The sequence below is a fragment of the Mustela nivalis genome (genome assembly GCF_964662115.1).
Source record: "Mustela nivalis genome assembly, chromosome: 1".
In the NCBI taxonomy this organism is placed as follows: Eukaryota; Metazoa; Chordata; class Mammalia; order Carnivora; family Mustelidae; genus Mustela; species Mustela nivalis.
In genome coordinates, this window is record NC_139020.1 from 138,609,129 (window position 1) to 138,631,897 (window position 22,769).

Sequence of the window (22,769 nt, forward strand, 5' to 3'; positions counted from 1 at the left end):
TAAATAAATAAATAATTTTTTAAAAAGTAGAAATTTACAAAATTAACACAAGATTTTAATGTCAAATTGTTTTTGTAACAAATTAATAAATAAAACTTTAGGTAAAATCCCTAAAGAATTATTTTTGGCAATTTACAGTTATAATCTTAAAGTTCAACTAAAAATAACCCCACAAAATCATTATAATTGTGAATGTAAAGAAAAGATATCACTTTGGAATATGTCAATTATGATGAATTACCATCTTCATCTGTGCAAAAGTTAGAGTTCTAAATCCACAGTGAATGGGGAGGGCTGTCTTCTTCATCTTTGTGATAACAGCCATAGCACACAGTGAGCACTTAGTGAATGCTAAATTGAAGATGGCTTTCCTTTATTCCAATTTAAGCAAAGGTGCATGATTGTTTATAGCTTTATGTAAAATCAAGGTAATCGTCCTTGTGGATATATGTGTTGCAAAAAATACTTATAGTTTAGAATCACCAGAGATTTGTGATGGGCTTTTACACCATTCTGAAATCCAAGCAGAAAAGTGTTTATAACTTAGAAGTGATTACTAACATTAAAACAGAATTTACTCCTGGGACCTTTTAAATTGGTGAATAACACAAGTGCATTTATGTGTTGGTTTTACAGATCATTAAATACTTCACAAGGAGACTTGATTTGATTGTAGGCAGATGTCTGAGAAGCAGAGAAGGAAAAAGGAAAAAAAGTCACTTGAAGATGAATCATCAAGATTTGAATATTGTCTTCTAAAACTCAAGTTAAATTACTTGAGTATTATAATAGAAATCAGTTACATGACTGGTATATAATATAGAAATTGGACAAAGGTTCTCAGATATATCTTTTTGAGTTAATTGAAATTGACTTAATTTTACCCTTTCTTAAAAGCTAAAAGAATAAAATAAAATAAAATAAAATAGGGGTGCCTGGTTGGCTCAGTCTGTTGAGCATCTGACTCTTGGTTTCAGCTCAGATCATGATTTCAGGGATCGTGGGATCGAGCCCTGCCTCTGGCTCTGTGCTTAGCAAGGAGTCTGCTTGGTGATTCTCCCCTCTCCCCCTCTTCCTGACTTTCTCTCTCTCTCAAATAAATATTAAAAAAAAAAATGAAGTCTTATTAATGGCTTTGTTGCTTCTCATGACCAGGACAGTGCAAATCAAGCATGATTCATGGACTGACAACATCAGCATGATCTGACTTGTTAGAAATGCAAATTCTTAGAACCTCGCCTAAATCTGCTTTATCAGAAACTCTGGGGTGGGATCCAGGGGTCTGTACCTTAACAAGCTTTCAGGCAATTATGATGCATTTTAAAATATGAGAAAAACTGGCTTTTTATATGTCTACTTCTTTTCCAAACTTCATGTTCTGGCATAAATTTCACCTCCTCAGAGAGGTTATCCCTGATCATCTTCTCTAAAGTAAAGCCATTTCAATCATTTTTTTTCTTTATTTAGTGATTTTAAAATTTTGAAATAATTTTAGATTTACAGAAAGCTGCATTAATAAAAAAATATCCTATATAATGGAGCATCTGGGTGGCTCAGTTGGTTAAGCATCTGCCTTCAGCTCAGGTCATGATCCTGGGATCGAGCCCCATGTTAGGTTCCTTGCTCAGTAGAGAGCCTGCTACTCCCTCCCCCTCTGCCTGCCACTCCCCCTGCTTGTGCTCTCTCTCTGTGTCAGATAAATAAATATAACCTTTAAAAAATTCATATATACACTTAGATTATCTAATAGTTAATATTTCACTATATTTGCTTTATTACCTTTCACACACAGACACATGCACATATACCTATATAAATATTTGAGAGTACAGTACACACATATTCCTTCTCTATCCCTAAAGACTAAGTGTGCATTTTCTAAAAACAAGATACTGATCTTTCATAACTATAGTATAATTATCAAAATCAAGAAATTAACACTGATAAAACCATTTAATCGGTAGACTTAATTACCTCAGCACTTGTTTAATATCTTATCAAGCAAAAAGAAAAAGACAGATCCCAAATAAATATTATGCACTTAGTTTTTACTGATAATTAATAGAAGGATAGGAAAGGAAATAATTGCTTCTTTATTAACTATAAGGTTATTATGAAAAATACAATCCACACAATTTTTAATATTTCCTCTCTAAGAACCCAATAATAAGTTGCTTTTAGAGCTTAGTGCCAGGAAAATACTTGGATCTCTTTAAAAATTTCTTCCAGAGGATGGAAAATTTCCCTTTTTGTCCTGTCAGGAAGCTCAAAACTAATTTTGTGCTTAAAAACCTTAGCAATATTAGCTTCTGCTTTTTCATAGTTTTGATATTATATTTCTATTTTAACAGTAATCATCTATCCATTTATCTTTATGCATTCTGTTGTGAGCTAGCTCTAACACTGATAGAAACAAATACAAGAAATAATAATAATAAAAAATAAAAGTTCCACAATTCTACATATTGTTTTTTAAGTTAGAAAAATACTGAATTCCAGGGATTGCTTTGATTTTAAAAATCTTTCTCAAATATTTATTGAGATTTGAAATCACCAATATGCCTTTTAAATTGACTTTAAAAATTAGCACATACAAATGGTCAGTTTAATAAATGAACAGTATGATTTATCAATTGTTGCATGACCTACTGTTGTGAAAGTTGGCAGCTGAAACAAAAAATTATTTCTTTTCTTGCATCATTTCCAAGGGTCAAGTATATGCAGTAGATGCGTAGTTCCAGCCCAGATTGTAACCAAAGCTGCAGTCAATCTCAAAAGGGGCCAGGGCTAGAGAGTCCATTTCTAAGGTTACACAGGTGGTTGTAGGCAGGCCTCAGTTCCTCTAGGGACATAAGTGTCCCTAGAGAACTACTCATGATGTGACTGCTTACTTCTACCACAGAAAGAGAGCCCAAGACAGAAACTGCAGTGTTTTATAATCTAATTATAAAGGTTGACAACCATCACCACCTCTAATTTCAGAACAGTTTTATAACTCAAAAAAAGAAACCCCGAATAAAAGAGACACTGTCAAGAAAAACACAAGAAAAAACACAAGCCACAGATGGAAGAAAACATTTGCAAAAGATTTATTTTGTTTATCTGATAAATGTATCTGATTTATCTGATATTCAAGATATACAAAGAAGTTTGAGTTCAAAACTCAGTGATAAAATGAACAACCCATTTAAAAAATGGGCAAAAGGTCTGAACAGACATCACATCAAAGAAGAAATACAGATGACAAATCTGGCTGGGAAAAGATGCTCCACGTCTTAAGTAACCATATTAAAATAATGATGGGATACCAGTACACATCTATTAGAATGGTCCAGATCTGGAACATTGAAAACACCAAATCCTGGAAAGTACGTAGAGCAAAAGAAACTCTCATTCATTTCTGGCGCTTTAGAAGACACTTTGGCAGTTTCTTATAATACACACACACACACACACACACACACACACACACACACACAACATTCTAAGATATGACTGAGCAATTCTGCTTCTTGGTATTTACCCAAAGGAGTTGATAACTTACATCCACACAAAAACCTATATATGGATGTTTATAGCAGTTTTTTTCAAAATAGTCAAAACTTGGAAGCAACCAAGATGTTCTTCAGTAGGTGAATGGATAAATAACTCTAGTTCATCCAGACAGTGGACGATCATTCAGTTCTAAAAGACTGGAAAGTCATGTAAGACATGGAGGAAGTTTAAAATGCACATTTAAACATTAAAGTAGCCATTCAGAAAGGATATATATCATATGATTCTAACTATATGGCATCTTAGAAAAAGCAAAGCTATGGAAACAATGAAAGGATTAGTAGTTGCCAGGGGTTAGAGCAGTGGAAGGGAGCACAAAAGATATTTAGGGCAGGGAAATGACCCTGTATGCTACTATAATGATGGATATATGTTACTGTATATTTGTCCAAACCCATACAATGTACCACAGCCCAAGTGAACCCTAATGTAAAAGTATGGACTTCGGGTGATAATAATGTGTCATGTTCAATGTGTCAATGTGACACAATAATGTGTCAATGTGTAGCTTCATCATTGTAACAAACGTATGACTTTAGTATGGGATCTTCATAATGGGAAAGTCTGCATATGTGAAGGCAAGAGGTATATGGAAAATCTGCACCTTTGCCCAATTTTGCTGTGAACCGAAAACTACTCAAAAGATAGTCTTTTTTAAAAAGAAAGTGAAAAAGAAAGAAAAAGAAACTTTGAACCTATTAGCAAGTACTCACCATTCATTCCCTGCTACCAGTAGCCCCTGGAAAGCCCGAATTTACTTTCTGTCTCCTTAGATTTGCCTTTCCTGGGCCTTTCTTGTATAAATCGAGCTAGACAGTATGAGCCATGTGTGTCTTCTTTCTTTAACTTAGTGTAATGCTTTGAAAGTTCATCTATGTTACAGGCTGTATCAGTACTTTATTTCTTTTTTTAACTAGAGAGTGTTCTGTTGTATGGAAATACCACATTTGTTTATCATTCCTCACTTTATGGACATTTGTTCCCACTTTTTGACTTATGAATAATGTTTTCAAAAACACTCATGTATGCATTTTTGTGAGCATATGCTTTGTATTCTCTAGGTATATATCTGCGATTGGAATTGCTCAGTCACTTGGTAACTCAGTGTTTAACATTTTTAAGAATTTCCAAACTGTTTTAAATGATGGCTGTGCCATTTTGTATCCCCCACCAGCAAATGCGTGAGGGTTCTGATTTCTCCAGATCCTCACCAGAACTTGCAATGGTCCATCTTCATAAAAGTATTATTATTCTTATTATACCCATCCAAGTAGATACAAAGTGGTATCTCACTGTGGTTCTGATTTGAATTTCCCTGATGACTAATGATGTTGAGCAGCTTTACATGTGTTTATTGGATATTTGCATATCTTCTTTGGAAAAATGTCTACTTAAACCTTTTGCCAACTTTAAAATTTGGTTGTCTTTTTTTTTTTTTTTTTTATTCTTTTGGGTTGTGCTATTTATATCTTCTGCATGCAGGACTCTACCAAACATATGATTTTCAAATCCTGTATCTCTAAGGGTTAGTGGAAGATTAAGAAGGAAGTAGGAAACAGCCAATCTTTATGGCATTTTAATAATGCTACAAAACACTCTACTTTTACTTTCATGATTGATGATGCTACTGAACACCCTCCATGAGATGACTGTCCTTTCTTGAATCTCAGACTGTGGAACATTCATTATGCTGTATATTTTCTACCCTGACCTGATATTGATGTACACTGTGTTTAATGATTCATATTTATCACACTCGGGTTTTGGCACAGGATGTACTGGATATCTTAGAGTCATGGTTCAGGTGGGAAATGGAGCAAGTGAGGCCCGGGAATAGAACTGGCTACAAGGCAAATGAGGGAACTCAGACAGGAAGGAGGAAGAGAGAAAACTTGAGCTGGAATGTCCAGCTGGACTTTGCAGAGCATGCCAAATACTGGTGAAAACCAACAGTGGGCTCCTGCCATCTGCATGGTGGCAGAATGACAGTGTCTGCAAAACCGGAAATGCTCCCAGCTTCAGATTAGCATCTGAATCAATTTCCAACTGATAGTTGTAACAATTTCCCCAAGCGTTGAACCCATGTGCATATAACCAGAGCCAAACATTCTAAGCAAAATGAAAAAGTATTTATATAAACATTCTAAAGGAAATTACAAATGAAAAGTAAGAAGAGGAAACCATCCTATGCAAATTTCTGAACTAAATTGTTGGGAAAAAAAGGCAAAATAATTAGACTTACACATGGTGTTTAAGCACTTATATTATAGCTTTTCCTTTGTGCCTGGCCTTGTGAATATTTCCAACATTTCAGGGCACATGATAATTGGGCAGGATATGTCCTCAGCCAGTGGACAAGCCTTGCCAGGCCACAACCATCCCAGCAAACACTGGTGTGGAGGCTCACCCAAGGTAGAGGAAGTTACTTGAGGACACATCATAGGAGGCAGCCAGGAAAGTAAATAATTCCAAATATAACTAATTTATTGTATAAACTGAAGGGTAAACATGAAATGACTATATTTTTCCTCAAACCACTGGTCCCAAATGCACATGTCAAATCTCTCTTCTTTATCTGGTGCAAGACCTCTTAAGAAGACCTTGGGTAGATTACATAACTTCTGGGTCACTTTCATGCATTCACCTTCACCTATTTAAAATCCATCATGGAGGGGTGCCTGGGTGGCTCAGTGGATTAAGTCTCTGCCTTTGGTTCAGGTCATGATCTCAGGGTCTGGGGATGGAGCCCCACATTGGGCTCTCTGCTCAGTGGGGAGCCTGCTTCCCCCCTCTCTGCCTGCCTCTCTGCCTACTTGTGATCTCTCTATCAAATAAATAAATAAAATCTTTAAAAAAAATAAAATAAAATCCATAATGGAAAGTTTAAATTTCCATGTATCTCTAATTCAGAACTCTGTCCCTGATCAGAGGCCAGGCTTAGGTCTAAGGAGCTTAAATTGGGATGGGGCCTAGCCTGTGCTCATTTCTCATCTCAAAGGAACACCTGGAATTCAATATTTGGTTTAGGGATATCCCTTTTTTTCTTCCATTTTCAAGGCATCTAACTCCCTTCTCCTCTGGTCTTGGAGGTTGGGAGGGGAAGAATGAAGGATGGGTAAATTCTCAAAATTTAACTGCTTTTGTGTGGGTTATCGCAGCTTCTCTGGCTAAGGTGGGCTGGCCATCCATGCATTCTCATGCCAGGCATCCAAAAGCAGGGTCTCACTGATAATGACATTAGGACATCACCAAATCAGCCAATAACTCAGAGGCCTGTCAGGACTTGAGGTTGTCCAAGCCTCCTCAATACCCCTACTTCCTGAACCCAAAGGATATCCCATAGCTATCTGCTTCCTTCCCCGTATCGACCCCTCTTGGCTGGGGTTGCAGGCACACAGCTCATGCTTGGTAAACGAGCTAGAAAACTGCACATATCAGAAGTCACATACTAAAACAGACCAAGTCAGTGCTCACCTCAGATACTCTCAAATCCTTCTTCAGTATTTCTCTGTGACATCCCACTCCTCTATATTTCTGAGTTCCATTGCTTTCAACAGCTTCACCGACTTTTCTTTAAAGGACTATCCTCCAGCTACTGGAGTCTACTTAAGTGCCAAGGAGTTTATTTCCCATGGGAGGTTGTTAACCAATAAACTGTCCAGCAAAGGAATATGAATGCCCAACCCTCTTATCTCAGTTTGAGACAAACTAGAGGCTAAAACCCCAGAGCTTTCCTGCAGAATGAGTCCAAGCCCTACTCACTGTGCAACTTCTAGACCCTTGGTTTGTTTTCTCCTCTTCCCAGTTCTGCTACCCCCACCCACCCCCAATTCCCTTGGTGGTTTCCCCTGGGAATACTTTTTTCATAAATCACTTGCACATAATTCTTTGCTCAAGGCCTGCTCCTTGGAACTTGACCTAAGAAACCTACCCTTGACAAATAGTTGGGGAAGAATGGGGCTCTGCTCCCTTGCACCATGATAGTTTGATGTGTTGGTTTGACTGGATCACTCGGTGCCTAGATTTATGATTAAATATTCCTTCTGGGTATGCTTGTGAAGGTGTTTCTGGGAAGAGATCAGCATTTGAAGGGCAGGTCTGAGAAAAGCAGATGGCCCTCCCCAGTGGGAGTGGGAATCCTCTGATCCCATGAGAGCCTGGACAGAACCAAAAGGTGGATATTGGAGCATTTGTCTTCTCTCTGCTTCACTGCTGGTGCTGAAATATCAGTCTCCTTCTGTCCTCAGTGCTACTAGTTCTCAGGCCTTCAGACTCTGGCTGGAATGTACACCCTCATCTCTCTAGTTCCCAGGACTTCAATCTATGCACCTAGGTGTCCAGCTTTAGATGGGAGGTGGTGGGGCTTCTCAGTCTCCATAATCAGTGAGCCAATAATTTATAATAATTCTCTCTAGCTCTCTCTATCTCATCTCTTTCTGTGTCTCAGTCTCTATCCCCTATTGGTTCTGCTCCTCTGCAGAACCCTGACTTAAAACACCCCCCCCTTTTTTTTTTACCCTGTCACCTCTTTTCTTTTCCTTTTTTAAAAAAGACATTTATTTATTTATTTATTAATCTGATAGAGACAGAGAGCCGGGGGGGGGGCGGTTGGAGGATTGGGAAGGGGCAGAGGGAGAGGGGAGAATCTCAAGCAGACTCCCACTGACAGCCGAGCCCAAATTGGGGCTCGATCCCATAACCCTGAGATCATGATCTGAGTGAAATCCAAGAATTGGTTGCTCAACCAACTGAACCACCCAGGTGTCCTCCACCATCTCTTTTAAACTTTCATTTTATTTAATTTCTGAGACCTGAGTAGCAGCTACTGGTCCTTCCTCCCCTCTTCCTTTCTCCTTTCCTCCCTTTCTCCCTTTCTTTTCCTTCCTTCCCTCCCTCCCTCCCACCCCTTCTCCTCCTCCTCCTCCTCCTGTCTTTCTTCTCCCTTCTTATTCTTACTCCCATCCAGAATAAGCCCTGTGATGCCAGATTTCTAGTTCTTTCTCTTACAGCACTCACAGAATTGGGGGTAGGGTGGAGAACTAAACTGTTCCCATTTTTTTGATGGACTGGTTGTCCTGATAATGATGTCCCCCTTTCATTACTTAAAATGGTACTGTTATTAGTGCTGGGAGAGGATTGCCATTTCTGATGAAAAAAGAACATGAAGGGAGTGGAAAAGAGGTTTCCTGAAGATCCACCTGTTCTGGATACAACTGACCAGGCTTCATTGAGGACCCAAACTTCTGGTTTTCAAATCTACCCAAAATAACAGTTCAAAGCCAGAATCAGTTTCTAGAGCTAGCAGTGGAAACCAAGGCAGTCCTCTCATGTCCTCCCTCTGACAAGCCTTCTCCCATTTCTCCAGTATTTACTAATGTCTGAAGCTCTGGAAAGTGAGTAGAAAGGATGGGGGAGCTCATGACAAATAAAATGGTAAGGTGACTAAACAACTAACTTTTACTTGGATTTCGGAGTTTCAGCCTGAGTTTGCCCCAGGCCATTGAAAGAAGAAGTCTGGACAACAGTGGGATGATTAAAAAGGCTACATTGGCAGGAGATGGTTCTCCCTGTCTCTGATACAGAGCATTTATGAATGAAAGTGCTGTGCATCCCAGTGGCTCTCCTTTTGAACTGGCTCATCCATTACTGGGGTAATGATTTTCCATCTGGGCAACAGCAAAGCCAAAGGCTTATTACACAGGCAACATAAAGTTAAAAAGACATTATGAATAAAACGTTGGCTCATGCCGGCTTTTGCCAACTCTTCTTCTGAGAAGATTGTCTGATGCCGACACGTGTTTATTACACTTAATAATGTTTACATAATTCTTCCTTGAGCTCATTAGAGCTGTCAGATCAGAAGTAAATGTGTTCCCCCCTCTGTTTATCTCTAAAGACTTCTCAGTCAATAAAGCAAGATGAATGACATCCAGGGCGCAGACAGCGTACTCTCGGGCTTTGCAAATGCTGCCAAGTTAAATCATCGGTTCGGGTGGGCTCCTGGATCTTAGGACTGCATCTGATCAACCCCTTAGTTTTCTGTGCCTCTCCAACTTTAATGTGCTTGGAATCATCCCAGGAGCTTGTTAAAATACTCATTGCTAGGTCTTATCCATAGAGACTCTGATTCCGTTGATCTGGGATGGGGCCCGGAAATTTGCATTTCTAGCAAGCTCTCTGGTGATGCTGATTCTATTCTCGCAGGGACCATACGCGCCCTCTTCTAGAGGTCATTTCAATCATCTCTCTTGTTAGGGGCTACCTACCCATTGACAAGTCGGGACTTCCTAGTCTATGCAATGCATCAGCAGCAACAGCCACAACTGCAGCAAAGGCAGAAGCAGGAGAAGCAGCAGGCGCCGCGGTCGTCACAGCTCGTGTGCAAACCACAGTGGGCACGCGTGGCTCTGCGAGGTAGTCGGCCAGCGTGGAGGGACGGGGCCTGAGTCCAGGGGCGGGGCCTAGCCTTGGGGGCGGGGCTTGGCGCTCGGGGGCGGGGCGCATCGAGCCGGCTCCCGCTGCCTGCTCTCGGCGGCGGCGGCGGCGGCGGCAGGGGCTGAGGGCACAGCCAGCGGGCGGCGCGCCGCGGACTCCAAGACAGCCCGCGGAAAGGTAAAGCCAGGAGAGCGCGCTGGCGGGTCTTCCTGCCGGCAGCTGCTGTCCAAGTCTCAGAGCGTCCCTGGCGCCCTGCGCTGCGTCTGGGCTCCCAGGGTATTTGCATAGTGTCCAGGAACCGCTGCTGAGCCAGGGTTTTGCGTGTAGAGCGGCGGGGCCCAGGGCTAGGGGTTTGGGGGTCTGCAGCGTGAGCCTGCGGCCATCCCAGAACATTCGGACTCGGAGACAACTTTGCGCAGCGGTTCTCTTCCAAGTTCCCTTTATTGCTATTGTCTTAGGGCCTCCTGGCTGACAGTCTCCCCGGACTCCAGCTTTGTTCTCATCAGGCCAAACCCGCCGTCCCCTAGGGCGTGAACTCGGGAGTCGCTGGCAAGTGGCACCTGCCAGCCGGAACCGCCCAGGCTCCCCTCGCATCCCTGCTAGGTCCAGGGCTGTCCTACACTGGGGGCACCGCGAGACCTGGAGCCCACAGGGGCAGCGGTACTCGCCGCACTCCCCGGGGTAGACTGGGATACCCGCTAGGGCGTCCAACCTCTGGGATGCGCGTGATTTGGGGCTGGAGAAAGGGCGAAAAAAAGTTTGGAGCCTCGGCTGGGGCTAAGGAGCCGGCAGCACTGGGCTGCACATGGCAGGAGTTGGAGAGAGTGCTGGGGGCCTGGCGCCGGGCAGAGGGACGCGGACACAGAAGGAACCCTGGAGGCGGAGGTTACAAGGCTGGACCGTCAGCAGAGATGGGGTGCTTGTAGTGTGCGTGCGCGTATTAGCAAGAAAAGGCCGGGTGTGATTGCAGAGAACATGGGCGAAAAAGAAGAAGAGAGCCGTAGTAGGGATATATGTAATTGCAGTGTACCTAGTGTGCACTTTTCCCCCCCTTCAGGTATTTTGGGAAAAAGTGTGCCATAGGATGTCTTCTTGAACCAGAACTCTTCGGAGGTGGGGGTGGAGGTGGAGGAGGGATAAGTTTCACCTAGCTCTGGAGCTGGCTTTGAAAGCGAACAGGTGACAGAAGACTACTTAGTGTGTGTGTGTATGTGTGTGCGTGTTCCTGTGTGTGTTTGTGTGTGCGTGTGTGCGGGAGCGCAGCGGCCTGGGATGCTGGACCGCCCGCGGAGCCTCCACCACCCCCTGCCCCCCTCTATCTCGCCACAGCGCTGTGAGTTTTCCTGTCACTCCTCCTAGCCCAAGGATGCCAGGCAAAAGGCTAAGCGATGGTCACAGAGTGGAGCAGACAAAAGAGTATACTGGGACGACCCTCCCAGGGAGGCGGCTGTGTGTGTGTGTGTGTGTGTGTGTGTGTGTGTGTGTGTGTATGGAGGGCATCCCCTTCCTGCCAGCTAGAGAGAAAATGCTGGTAGCGGAGGGATGAGCTCAGAGCGGGAGAAAGGTGAGATGGAGCAAGGGAGAAGAAACACAAGGGGAAGAAGGAGGACAGAGATTTAAAAGCATCTTGCCTGATTGGCTGTAAAATTATAAGTTTATCTTAAAAAGAGATGTTGAGGGTGGGGATCCTGAAGCTGGAATTCTAGAGAATGGGGGCACATTTAGTTTGATTAATAAAGGTATTGTAGTGAGGGGTGTGCAATAAGTCTGAAACCTTCGCCGAAGTTTATTGCTGGTTTTAGCTAACCTCCTTGACACATCTTTCCAGCACCTACCCTGGAAGTACCTTCTGACTGTCAGGAAGAAGTAAGAGGCATATATACACAAATAAAATGCAACTAAAATGAAGTTTAAATGAAGCTTTGAGCAGGATTAAATGGCTTGTGTAACTGCTGAATGTTGCTAAAGTACTGTCAGGGCTATAAAATAGCCAGACAAAAATAAAGGAAAAAATAATTGTAACAAGAAAATGAAGGCTTTACAAGAACTTCCGTAATGAACACATAACAATTGATGGTATGATGCAGTAATTATTTTCGTATTTACGCCATTAACGATTGTAATTTAACGTTAATGTCCTGGTATTTTATTCCTTCTCATTTGCAGACAAAAGCACATCTGAGACACCATCAGGGAGTAATTTGGTAATATAAAGTCATGAATAGAAAACACTAAACCATGCTCAGAACTCTGACAACATAAAGCGTGAAACAAAATAACCTCATTTGCTGTTTATTATCTGTCTTTATAATTCTGTTTACCATCATTTGCATAAATGAATAGCTAAATTGTATAGTATATCCTTTTTAGGAAAAAAAATACTTGGTGCTTATAGATATACTTGGGGGTGAGACTAGAAAGTAATCCTTACACTAAGCAAGAAAAGGGTGGAAAAAAACTTTGTGGGATTAGAAGTCTTCTGGAAATAATAAGCATGCAAATTTTACCTACTTTAGGCATCCTTATTTTATTTAACTTGGTGCAAGTAGTTTTTAACAATAAATATGTAATTAGTTGACAGGCAGACCTTAGACTTCTTTCCTAGCTAATCTTAACCAAACCGAACCAAAATACTGTACCTTACATCATGAAACAATTTTGCTAGCCTGAAAATCTCTTTTTTTTTTCTATTCAAACTTTCAAAGGGTACATTTTCTACAATTTGAGAAGGAAGGAATTTATTGGAGGAAGCTCAAAACAAAATTCTTTCAGCAGAAACTTAAGTTATTAACATTCTGTGACAAATAAATATGAGTTCACACATTTCAAAATTATTGTGGATTATTTTAACTTGAGGGTTTTTGCTAAAAGTGCCTTGCTCATATGATAAAGAGAACAATTAAGAACTGTATTAAAAAGGCTCGGAAGTAACATGCGAGCAAAACAGCTGAGCAGAACATGTAGTGGTTGGGAGGAATCAGTCAATCACATGAATGTTTAAAAAAATCCATTTATCTTGTGAGGCACACAGAATATCACAATGATTGAATGCTTCTTTTGCTTTCTGTACAAATACACTGGTTTCATGTGAAACAGCACAATTATTACCTCAGAAAGGATTCCATGTGGGAATAAGGACCTTGTATGTATTTTAAGCTCTGGGGGGGGACAAAAACATAGTAACTGACAAGCAAGCTGTACATTATGGTGGAGACTGGTGATTGCGTATGATTAGGCCAGTTCTTACAGCTTTGCTGGTTACAAACTTGGGAAATGCAACTATGCATTTGAATAATTTAATTAATTAAACCTGTGTCTAACAGGTTTAATTACTCTAATTTAAATGATAGTCACTGCTCCTATGTTATTTTATATTACAAATATTTCAAAGGCTCCCTGATTTCTCCATATTTCTATTTATTCTTTAAATCTCTGGTCTGTAGAGAAGTTCTGTTTTGAAGGCTAAAATCTGACTTTGGGTTCATTCATTCATTTCTTTGACACATTTACTAAGTCCCTATTACTAATGACCAGATATTGCAGTAGGTTCTAGGGATTCAAGGATGAATTAGACTCAGTTCCTGTACTTAGAAGGTGAGGGAGGTAGTTATTGTATAAATACATAGAATAAAATGCAGTAAGTAGCAATCTATCCTAGGGCTTTGGAATGAGATAGACTGGGCTCAACTTTCAGCTCTGCCTCTTACCAGCTGTGAGAATTTTTTTTTTAAGATTTTATTTATTTATTTGACAGAGAGAGATCACAGTAGACAGAGAGGCAGGCAGAGAGAGAGAGAGAGAGAGAGAGGGAAGCAGGCTCCCTGCTGAGCAGAGAGCCGATGCGGGACTCAATCCCAGGACCCCGAGATCATGACCCGAGCCGAAGGCAGCGGCTCAACCCACTGAGCCCCCCAGGTGCCCCCCAGCTGTGAGAATTTGATCAAGTTTTTAAACCTCTCTGAGCCTCAATTTTGTTATCTGGTAAATGAGGGAAATAATACCTCCCTAGATCACAGAGTTGTGAAGATAACATGTCAACATATCTTGATGTCTTCCATCTTGAAAACAAATCCTGAATCCCACACTTCTCCACATCCCTCCCTTCATTTCTTTCCTCTGTGTCCTTGTCAAGTTTCTGGCGAGGCTCGTCTTGTATAAGCCGTCTTCACTTTCTCTCTCCCTTCCTACGAATACGACTCCAACATGGCTTCTGCCTCCACTGCTTAGAGAAACTTTTATGGAGATCAGCAGTGACCATTCTGTGGTCCAATCCTGAGAGCTACATTCTTATTCAACTTCTGGGAGAATTTGAAAGAGTTGACTGGTCCCTCTTCCTTCATAAGTTATCTTAGCTTGGCATCGATGACTCTGGTATGGTTTCTGTGACACTACACGTCTCCAGTTTTCCTCATTAGGCTCTTATTATTTCTCAGCTAGCTCCTCTTTCATTAGTCCATCTCTAAATGAAGGTGGGATCTTTCCAAACGTGGGAGTCTCTCCTGGGCCCTCTTATAAGTGCCCCAGGCCCCTCCTCCCTTTAAGTAATTTCTTCCATTCTCATGGCTCTAAATCTTATCTATAGGCTGACTCAGTTTATTTCTTTAGTTCATACCTGGCCTCTGAGCTCCAGAAACATTTATTCAGCTGTCTACTTCTCCAAGCGTCTGTTAACTTCTTACATTAGAAATTGAAATTTATACTACTACTACCACACCACACCAGATGTACTCTCCCTTCACTCTTTCTCATTTTGGGAAATGGCATTTCAGGAACTTTACCCCTTTGCCAACAATATATTTCTTAATTCATCACGTACTTTGTGTTCTGGGTGGGTGTGGTGGTTTATAGTCTTTGTCTGCTCTGATGTAGTGTTCTGGCCATACCAGCTGATAATTTTTTTTTTTTTTTTTTTACTGTTACTCCTGCTTTTAGCTACCTGCCTCTGTCAATTTCCATTTCAACCTCCAGAGTCCAGGTCAATAACACCTTTCACCTATATTTTTGTCTGGATGTGATGGAGTTGTGTGTAAATTATTAGTATCACTCTTTTTAAAAAACAATTTTATTTATTTATTTCAGACAGAGAGAGAGAGAGCATGAGCGCAATAGTAAGCAGGGAGTAGGGGCAGAGAGAGAAGAGCCCAATGCGGGGCTCGATCCTAGGACCCTGAGAACATGACCTGAGCTGAAGGTAGACTGAGCCACCCAGGGACCCTAGTATCACTCTTTAAAGTTAAGCTGACTTGCATCACTTCGCATTTTGTATGAGATACGTTTTACACAATTGAGCACTAAGAAGTTGATCATCAGTGAAGAAGGGCTTCTGCTTTGCAAGGTATCCTACCAATTTAATACTAAGTGGTGGGATACCTTGTAAGGAAGAAGTCCTTTATGGGAAGGGAAATATGCTTGATTGACTTCTATACTAAAACAACAATTTATGGAATTTTAGGTTGTCAGCATTTTGCCAAATTTGGAATACTTTACTGCATTTAATTTTAGGAATATGAAGTCAGGTAAAGTTCTACCACTAAAGAAAGTGATCTTAGGTCATTGTAATCTCTAATGGTCTGTCTCTGTGTTTGTTTCTTTGTTTTTATTTGGCCAAAAAAGTAGATCTAAACAAAAGCTAATCTAGAAACATAATTAAGAGATTGAGTATAAGGCATGTTAAGTATTGATGTACAGATATTCTGGCAAATAGAAAGAAAGACTAAATAACTGGGTGAGATAAGATGTATGGTCAGTCGACTCCAGAACCATTCGCTGTTGCAGCGTCACCTGTTTTGGCTGGGAGGCTGTATTCTTAGTAAAATGGCCATCCCTTCGCTTTGTATTCACTCCCTTTGGAGTTATGAAGTTTTACTTGAACAGGGTAACAGTGACATCCATGTAACCATATAAACAAGATTCAAATGGTCACTCCTGTTCTTGGAACTCAAAGATCAAGAGAAGTCTGAGTTAATTTTCTAGAGATAGAGTCATTTCCTTTTACAAAAGAGAAACAGGAATGCAGGAATTGGTTTAATTGTAAATGCACTTCATATTCTCTGGCAGTTTTACAGTCCTGGTCCTGGCTTTAACCTTTGATGACACTGGGTGCGGGGTCTGTCTTCTTGGAATTCTCTTCACTCGCTTGCTTTTTTTTTTTTTTTAATTTATTATTTATTTGAGAGAGAGAGAAAACAAGAGCAAGCATGAGCAGGGTGAAGGGCAGAGAGAGAAGCAGGCTCCCCGCTGAACAGGGACTCTGGGACTCTGGAAACAGGCACTCTAAGCTGAAGGCAGACCCTTAACCAAATGAGCGACCCAGGCGCCCTTCACTCTTTTTGCTCTCTTCCTTCTTGCTTCTCTCCCGCTAGTATGTCTTTCCTTCTTCTTCAGTGCTTCTCTTCTTACTTCGTTTTCTCTTGGTCCTTTCCTTTCTTACTCCCCTTCTCCTTTCCCTCATCTTTTGTGTTTTTTCATCTTCCTTTTATAAGCAAAACCGAACAGAGTCGAAAGATGTACTAGAGCTTCTGTTCCTGGTATTACCATCATTCTAGCGTTTAATTTACCACATTTGCCCCTGCCTTTTGTACTTGGTGGTCTTTGCATCCGTCATTTCAGACTTCTTCCCAGAATAAGTGAGATCTTAAGGCATCTTAAAATTCTTGCCTCATTTCCCTCTGTCAACAAATAAACATGTGAGAGGTAGAAGAAAGGTATTGCTAAATTATTTTGTGGATCCATGCTACCAAGTTCTAGAGTGACTTTTCCCAAGAAATGGTTTTTATTACCAGGTGATACAAAGTAGCAAGCCTGCTTCCCGCGCCCGGGTACCGTTTTGGAAGTTGCATCTCCATCTTCACATTGATGATGACAACTTGAGTAATGGCCTAAATGATAGTAACTAATATTTACAGAGTGCTTGGTATGTGCTAAACTCTGTGCTAATGCTTGATACATTTTGTTGTATTTATTCCTCACTCTCGGGAGGTCCATATTATAGGTGAGGAAACACTAAACAAGGTTAAATTACATATGCAAAGGTTGCAAGATTAAAAGCATGGGAATGACGACTCCTATCTCCTGAGCTATCAAGCTCTATACTGCAGAAAAGACACTAATTCAGCAACACCCAGGTTTCTGTCTATGAATACATTCATGTTGAGTGAGTTTCTGAAATGCCCTGAAGGCATAGTATCTGCTTTAATGGTATTTTTAAAGAGATTGTGAGTGAGGGGCGTGTCATTCGTTGATCTCAATCCGCGTAGGTGAGTTGGGTAAATCTTAGGTTAGATATTTCATTGGAAAGCACAACCAAGGTAGCTCATCATAGTTCATCTCTCCAGTGTGGTTAGTGGGGAAGCCTTAAATCTCATGGGATTTTTAGGGTGGGATGGCGTACACTCATAGGATTTGGAAAAGACAAGAGATTTAAGTGGCTCCCTCTTCTTTGTCTCTCTCAAGGCAATGCGCTTTTTAATTTGGGGGTACCCATGTTATAGTCTGCAGTGAGAATGAATGCTATAAAACACTGAGTTTGAACAGAGGAGAGATGAAAGTTCATTATGTAGGGGAAATGAACCTTGATCAAGGAATGAGGAAAATGGAACCTCCTCTTCTGTAAACTGAGGTAGTTGCAATTAGTGTTCTCTTTGGTTCTTTGCAGAGGCCATGCTCTGTGACCTTATACACGGGGAGGGACTGAGGATAAAGGAGACAGCGGTTGGCATTTGGTGCTGTGTTCAGCACATTTCAGTCTTACAAGGGACTCCCAAATGAATCCCATGTTCTAACAAAGTTATTCACAGAACTTTGTTTGAATAACATGAGAACACGGGCAGTCAAAAACATGAGTATCCCAACAACTTCCTGATTGGTCACTTTGTTTCTCCCATGCCTCATATAGTAACTAGGTTGCTGTTTTTCAAATGTCATTCAGAGTATGACACTGTGTGCAGGTCCTCCAATGTCTTCCCACCTCTTACTCTTACTAAAATCCTGAGACCATACAGTAGACTAGGAGACTTCATGATCTAGCCCCCTGTAATCCTCCTGACTTCATCTGCTGATTTACTTTGTTGAATGAATGACGTTTGAGTAAGCTGAGGAATATCCAGGGTGCTCGGTCATATTATTGAATACATAAAGAAAGAGAGACTTAAACTTTTAATGGGGACACTGGAGAAATGTAGGTTAGAAATGAAAGTCATAGGAACAATTTAGTGAGTTGATAAATGAGGATAAAATTAGTTTATCAGAAGGGCTGGATGAGGGGCGCCTGGGTGGCTCAGTGGGTTAATGCCTCTGCCTTCAGCTCAGGTCATGATCTTGGGGTCCTGGGATCGAGCCCCGCATCGGGTTCTCTGCTCAGTGGGGAGCCTGCTTCCTCCTCTCTCTCTGCCTGCCTCTCTGCCTACTTGGATCTCTGTCTGTCAAATAAATAAATAAAAATCTTTAAAAAAAAAAAAAAAAAAGAAGGGCTGGATGATGACCTCGAGCTTTCATCATTTAGTTTTTCATTCATTTAACAAGTATTTATTGAGAATCTATTATGTACCAGGCACTGGTGTAAAGGTTAGATGTCCCTCAGTGAACAAGAATGTGTGGCTGACATTCTATTAAGAGACAGTAACGTGGACACATGAAACTAGAATTTCAGGTAACAATACATTTTATGAAGAAAACTAGCACAGAATTAGAGGAAGGTAGGTTTCACTGCAGATCCCATACCTTCCTGGTTTTAAACACTGAGTAATGTGGTTATCTGTCCCCCTCTCTCCTGTGATGAAAATGGTACTGCTCTCACAGATGAATCCAGTTTAAACAGTCTTCTTTGAGTGAATATATTGTCTTGTCATCCTTAAGATTTTTCTGCTGGTAAAATAAGGCTACTTTTAAGGTATTTGAAAAATAGAGTTTGATGAAATAAGGTCGCAAACTGATGGTATGTGAATGTGCTCTGCATTTAACTTTAAAACTGTAGCAAATGTCTCACTGATACAATGTAGCAAATGTCTCACTGAAACAAATTATTTTGATAAATAATTTAATAAAGAAGTCAAATTTAGAGAGCTCTTTCTTGCCAAACACATCAATACACTCAACATTATGGTTAAAAGAGATAATTCTGAAAAATTTAACTTGAGGAGGTTCAGTTTCCATGTGATTTATACATTACTTACTTAATTTTCTCAGTATCAATTTCAGCCCATTTGTTTTTTGGTTTGTGTTAATTTGTTATGGCAGGGATAGAAAATGGATACAGGCTCCAAATCAATATGATTGGCTTAGAAACATAAATGATTAATGACAATGTCACATCAACAAAGAAATAATGATTGCTATGGTTGAGGCATTCAGACCCTTTCTGATGATATCTGCTGGGGTTGCTGGTGACCATGGGACCTGTATTAGTTTTCTATCACTGCCTTAACAAATTAACACAAACTTACTAGCTTATAACATCACAAATTTATTATGTCAGTTTTGGTAGGTGAGAAGTCTAGGCATGCATGCATGGCTGATACTCTGTTCACTATCTCACAAGACCAAAAAAATTAAGGTGTTGGCCAGCCTGAGTTTTTAGCTGAAGTTCTGGGAAAGAATTTGCTTCCAGGCTCATTCATGTTGGCAGAATTCATTGGCAGAGTTTATTTCCATCAGTTGTGGGACTGAGGTCCCCATTTCCTTGCTGGCTGTCAGCTGGGGATAATTTTCAACTTCTTAAGGCATTTCTTGGCTCATGGACCCTTCTGTCTTCAGAACCAGCAACAAAGACTTCAGCCCTCCTTTTGCTTCACATCTATGCCTTCTTTTCCTACATCTCATCTACCTCCAAGCAGAGAAAGTTCTCTGGTGATGGGCTCATGTGATAAGATTGAGCTCACCCAGATAATCCAAGATAATCTTCCTATTATAAGGTAAACTGATTAGTGATATTTTTAAAAAGATTATATTTATTTACTTATTTGAGAGAGAGAGAATGCAGGAGTTGGGGGGAGGGGCGGAGGGAGAGGGACAAGCAGACTCACGCTGAGCTTGGAGCCAGGGGAGGGGCTCGATACAACCTCCTCGATATCATACCTGAGTCAGATGCTTAACCAACTGAGCCACCCAGACACTCCAGACTGGTTAGTAATCTTAATTACATCAGCCAAGGCCTCTTTTCAAACAGTGGGATGTATTTACCAGAATGACATCAGGGAGTAAATGATATGGGGGCCAAAATTTTGCCTACCGCAGGGTCTATGAGATCTCCCTCTGGGAATGTCCTTGTCAGTTGGGACAGAGGAGATGATCTGACTGAATTAATTGGAAACCTGTAACTTTTGGTGAAGGGGAAAGTGGTGTTATTTTTGTATATTCTGTAACAGAGCCACTACAGATTAAAAACACCCATAGCATTAAAGAAAACAAAACAAAAATGGATTATTTAATTTTGGAGGATGTGGTCTCCAAAAAGCAAGCTTAAATCAACAAGGAAACTTTTGTTTCCTGGGGGAGAACATTCAGATGCCTTCAAGAGTCAGAAGTCAGAAAGGGAGGCAGTCAGGATGTGCAATAATAATAGTAGTGCGGACTAAGGATGAGAAAGAAGATAGCCCCAACTCAGTTCCAGGTACTTGTTTTGCTCTCCAGCAATTTCTTTCCTTCTTTCCTTTTTCTTCAAAGATCCTATTTTTAAGTGATCTCTACACTGGACCTGGGGCTCAAACTCACAACCCCGTGATCAAGAGTCACAGGCTCCAGCGGCAGAGCCAGCCAAACGCCCCTCAAGCAATTTCTTCCTGGTCATGGCAAATATCTGACTCGAAATTGGGGTTTAGAAATCTGGAATTTTGCGTGAATTTAGAAATCTGTATGAAATATCCAGGTTTTTGGTTTTTTGTTTTTTGTTTTTTTTTTTTTTTAGGCAGACAAAATCAAAATAAAAAATAATAGGAGCATGAAAACCTAATATATTTGAGATTAAATTGGCCTTGTAGGCTGCCAGGTGGTAAATTATGGTTTTACTCATACTAAGTAAAGTGCATATTTTAATAAAAAAGCACTGAATTTGATAAAAAAAAATACTCAATTTAGGAATTGCCATTAACAAAGATATTAAAATACTCCAATATGGTAACACAGGTATCTTTTTGTCTACTGCTTCTGGATGTAACAGTGTGAATTATGTTCTACTTATTTTAACCTATAGAGGAAAAAAAAGAAAATAATTAATGCAGTATTGTTTCTGGAGTGTTTGACTTTACACAAGTGTTTAAGTACCACTTTTTCTTGGTTTATACTCTACAAGTTTGCACAAGCAAAAGGAATCCAGAAAGGGTGTGATGAATTATCGACTGAATTTTAAAGAGCATGAAGGAACAGTTTGGATACTTCAAGCACAGATCTCAATCTGGACAAAATTGCATGTATCTTTAATGTTAACCTTAAAAAGAAAATTTGGTTATTTTACCAGTAAAAAGATAGATTTATTTGGGAATAACAGAAAATTGCAAATTGGGACATGCAAGCTATGGCAAAACTACAAGCAAGTCCAACAACCAAGGCAGAGAAACTTTATTTTATAGAAAAGAAGGAGGCAGTTGGAAGGGGTTGGTTGTTTTGAAGGAAAGTCCATTGGAGAAAAAGCAGGAGTTCAGGGTGAGGAGCGTTTCACACTGGCTGAGTTACAGGGTAGTCAATTTCTTGTAAGAGATGCACCTCTTTTGGGGGTCTATAATTGATTATTCTTTCTGTTGAGATTCTTCTGTTAGGGCCTGCAATTGACAGTGTTTCCTGTGGTTGACCTTGCGTCGTATGCTCCCCCTTCTAGCCTTCTGATTCCACTTCAGGAGGTTTCCCTTTATTTTCACAAGAGACAGGGAGAGAACCCTTTGAAAAACTGACTTCAAAGGAGAATTTATTTTACAGTGTATCAAACTGCAGCATGAAGGGACCTAGAAAATCATTCTACAGATTGAGTTTGAGGCTCCACCTGGGTGGGAGCAGGGAGTGATAAGATTGTGGAAAGGCTGAGAACACAATTCCATCAAACTGAGTGGACTTTGAATTAGGGATGGACTATTCACCAGACGTGTGGCCCTGGGCGAGGGGTATTTCTCTTCTCTGACACTCAGTTTCTTCACCTGCAAAATGGGATCATTAGCACCTAACCCTGAGATGGTTGCAAAGATTAAATGGACAGATGCGTATAGAGCTCTGGGGCTTTTATTACATGATTCTAGATGGGAGCACCCGGCATTTCATCATCGATCATCCACTCTCATGCTGTGGATTTAAAAATGACCGAATCCATAACTGCTTGGATTGGAACAGTGTTTATCTCTCCCTTATTACATGAAGTGGTGAAGTTGTAAAGGAATGCAATAGTTAGACTTTGAATCCTGGGTTAATGGTTCATCATGTCCTGGCCGCTCGCTGCCCTATTTGAGGTGGATGGAGGGTTTTCCGTTTCGCAGAAGTTCCCTGTTTTGTGGACCTGGATGCAGGAACTGCTTTTACGATTTTCCAGCCAAGCCTTATGAACCTGGGCAATCCATACACGTTCTCTGAGCTGTAGAGTCCCTCTGTATGAAAGAGAAATTCAAGTTTCCTAACTCACAATGAGTTTCAGAGGATTGCTTGACGGATGCATGTAAATACTTTTTATAGATTTGGAATCTAAATGGTTAGTACTTGCCACTATTCCTACTAGGCCACTTTCTTTGATCCGGCATGAGTAAGAGGAAAGAAAAATGTGATGATGACACCCAACACAGCCACTACTGAATCATTTAATTAATATT

At 40.7% G+C, this 22,769-nt stretch overlaps 1 protein-coding gene across 1 annotated transcript in view; it reads left to right on the forward strand.

Annotated features, from left to right (window-relative positions):
* Positions 1-3,194: 3,194 nt before the first annotated feature.
* LOC309861100 (uncharacterized protein) overlaps positions 3,195-22,769 on the forward strand; it is a gene marked incomplete at its 5' end in the record, with an annotated part of 268,107 nt that continues 248,532 nt past the window's right edge. The window contains 2 exons of the mRNA XM_082723671.1: positions 3,195-3,368; positions 10,021-10,167. Coding sequence (XP_082579797.1) covers positions 3,195-3,368; positions 10,021-10,167 — 321 coding nt within the window. The remainder of the gene's footprint in view (positions 3,369-10,020; positions 10,168-22,769) is intronic.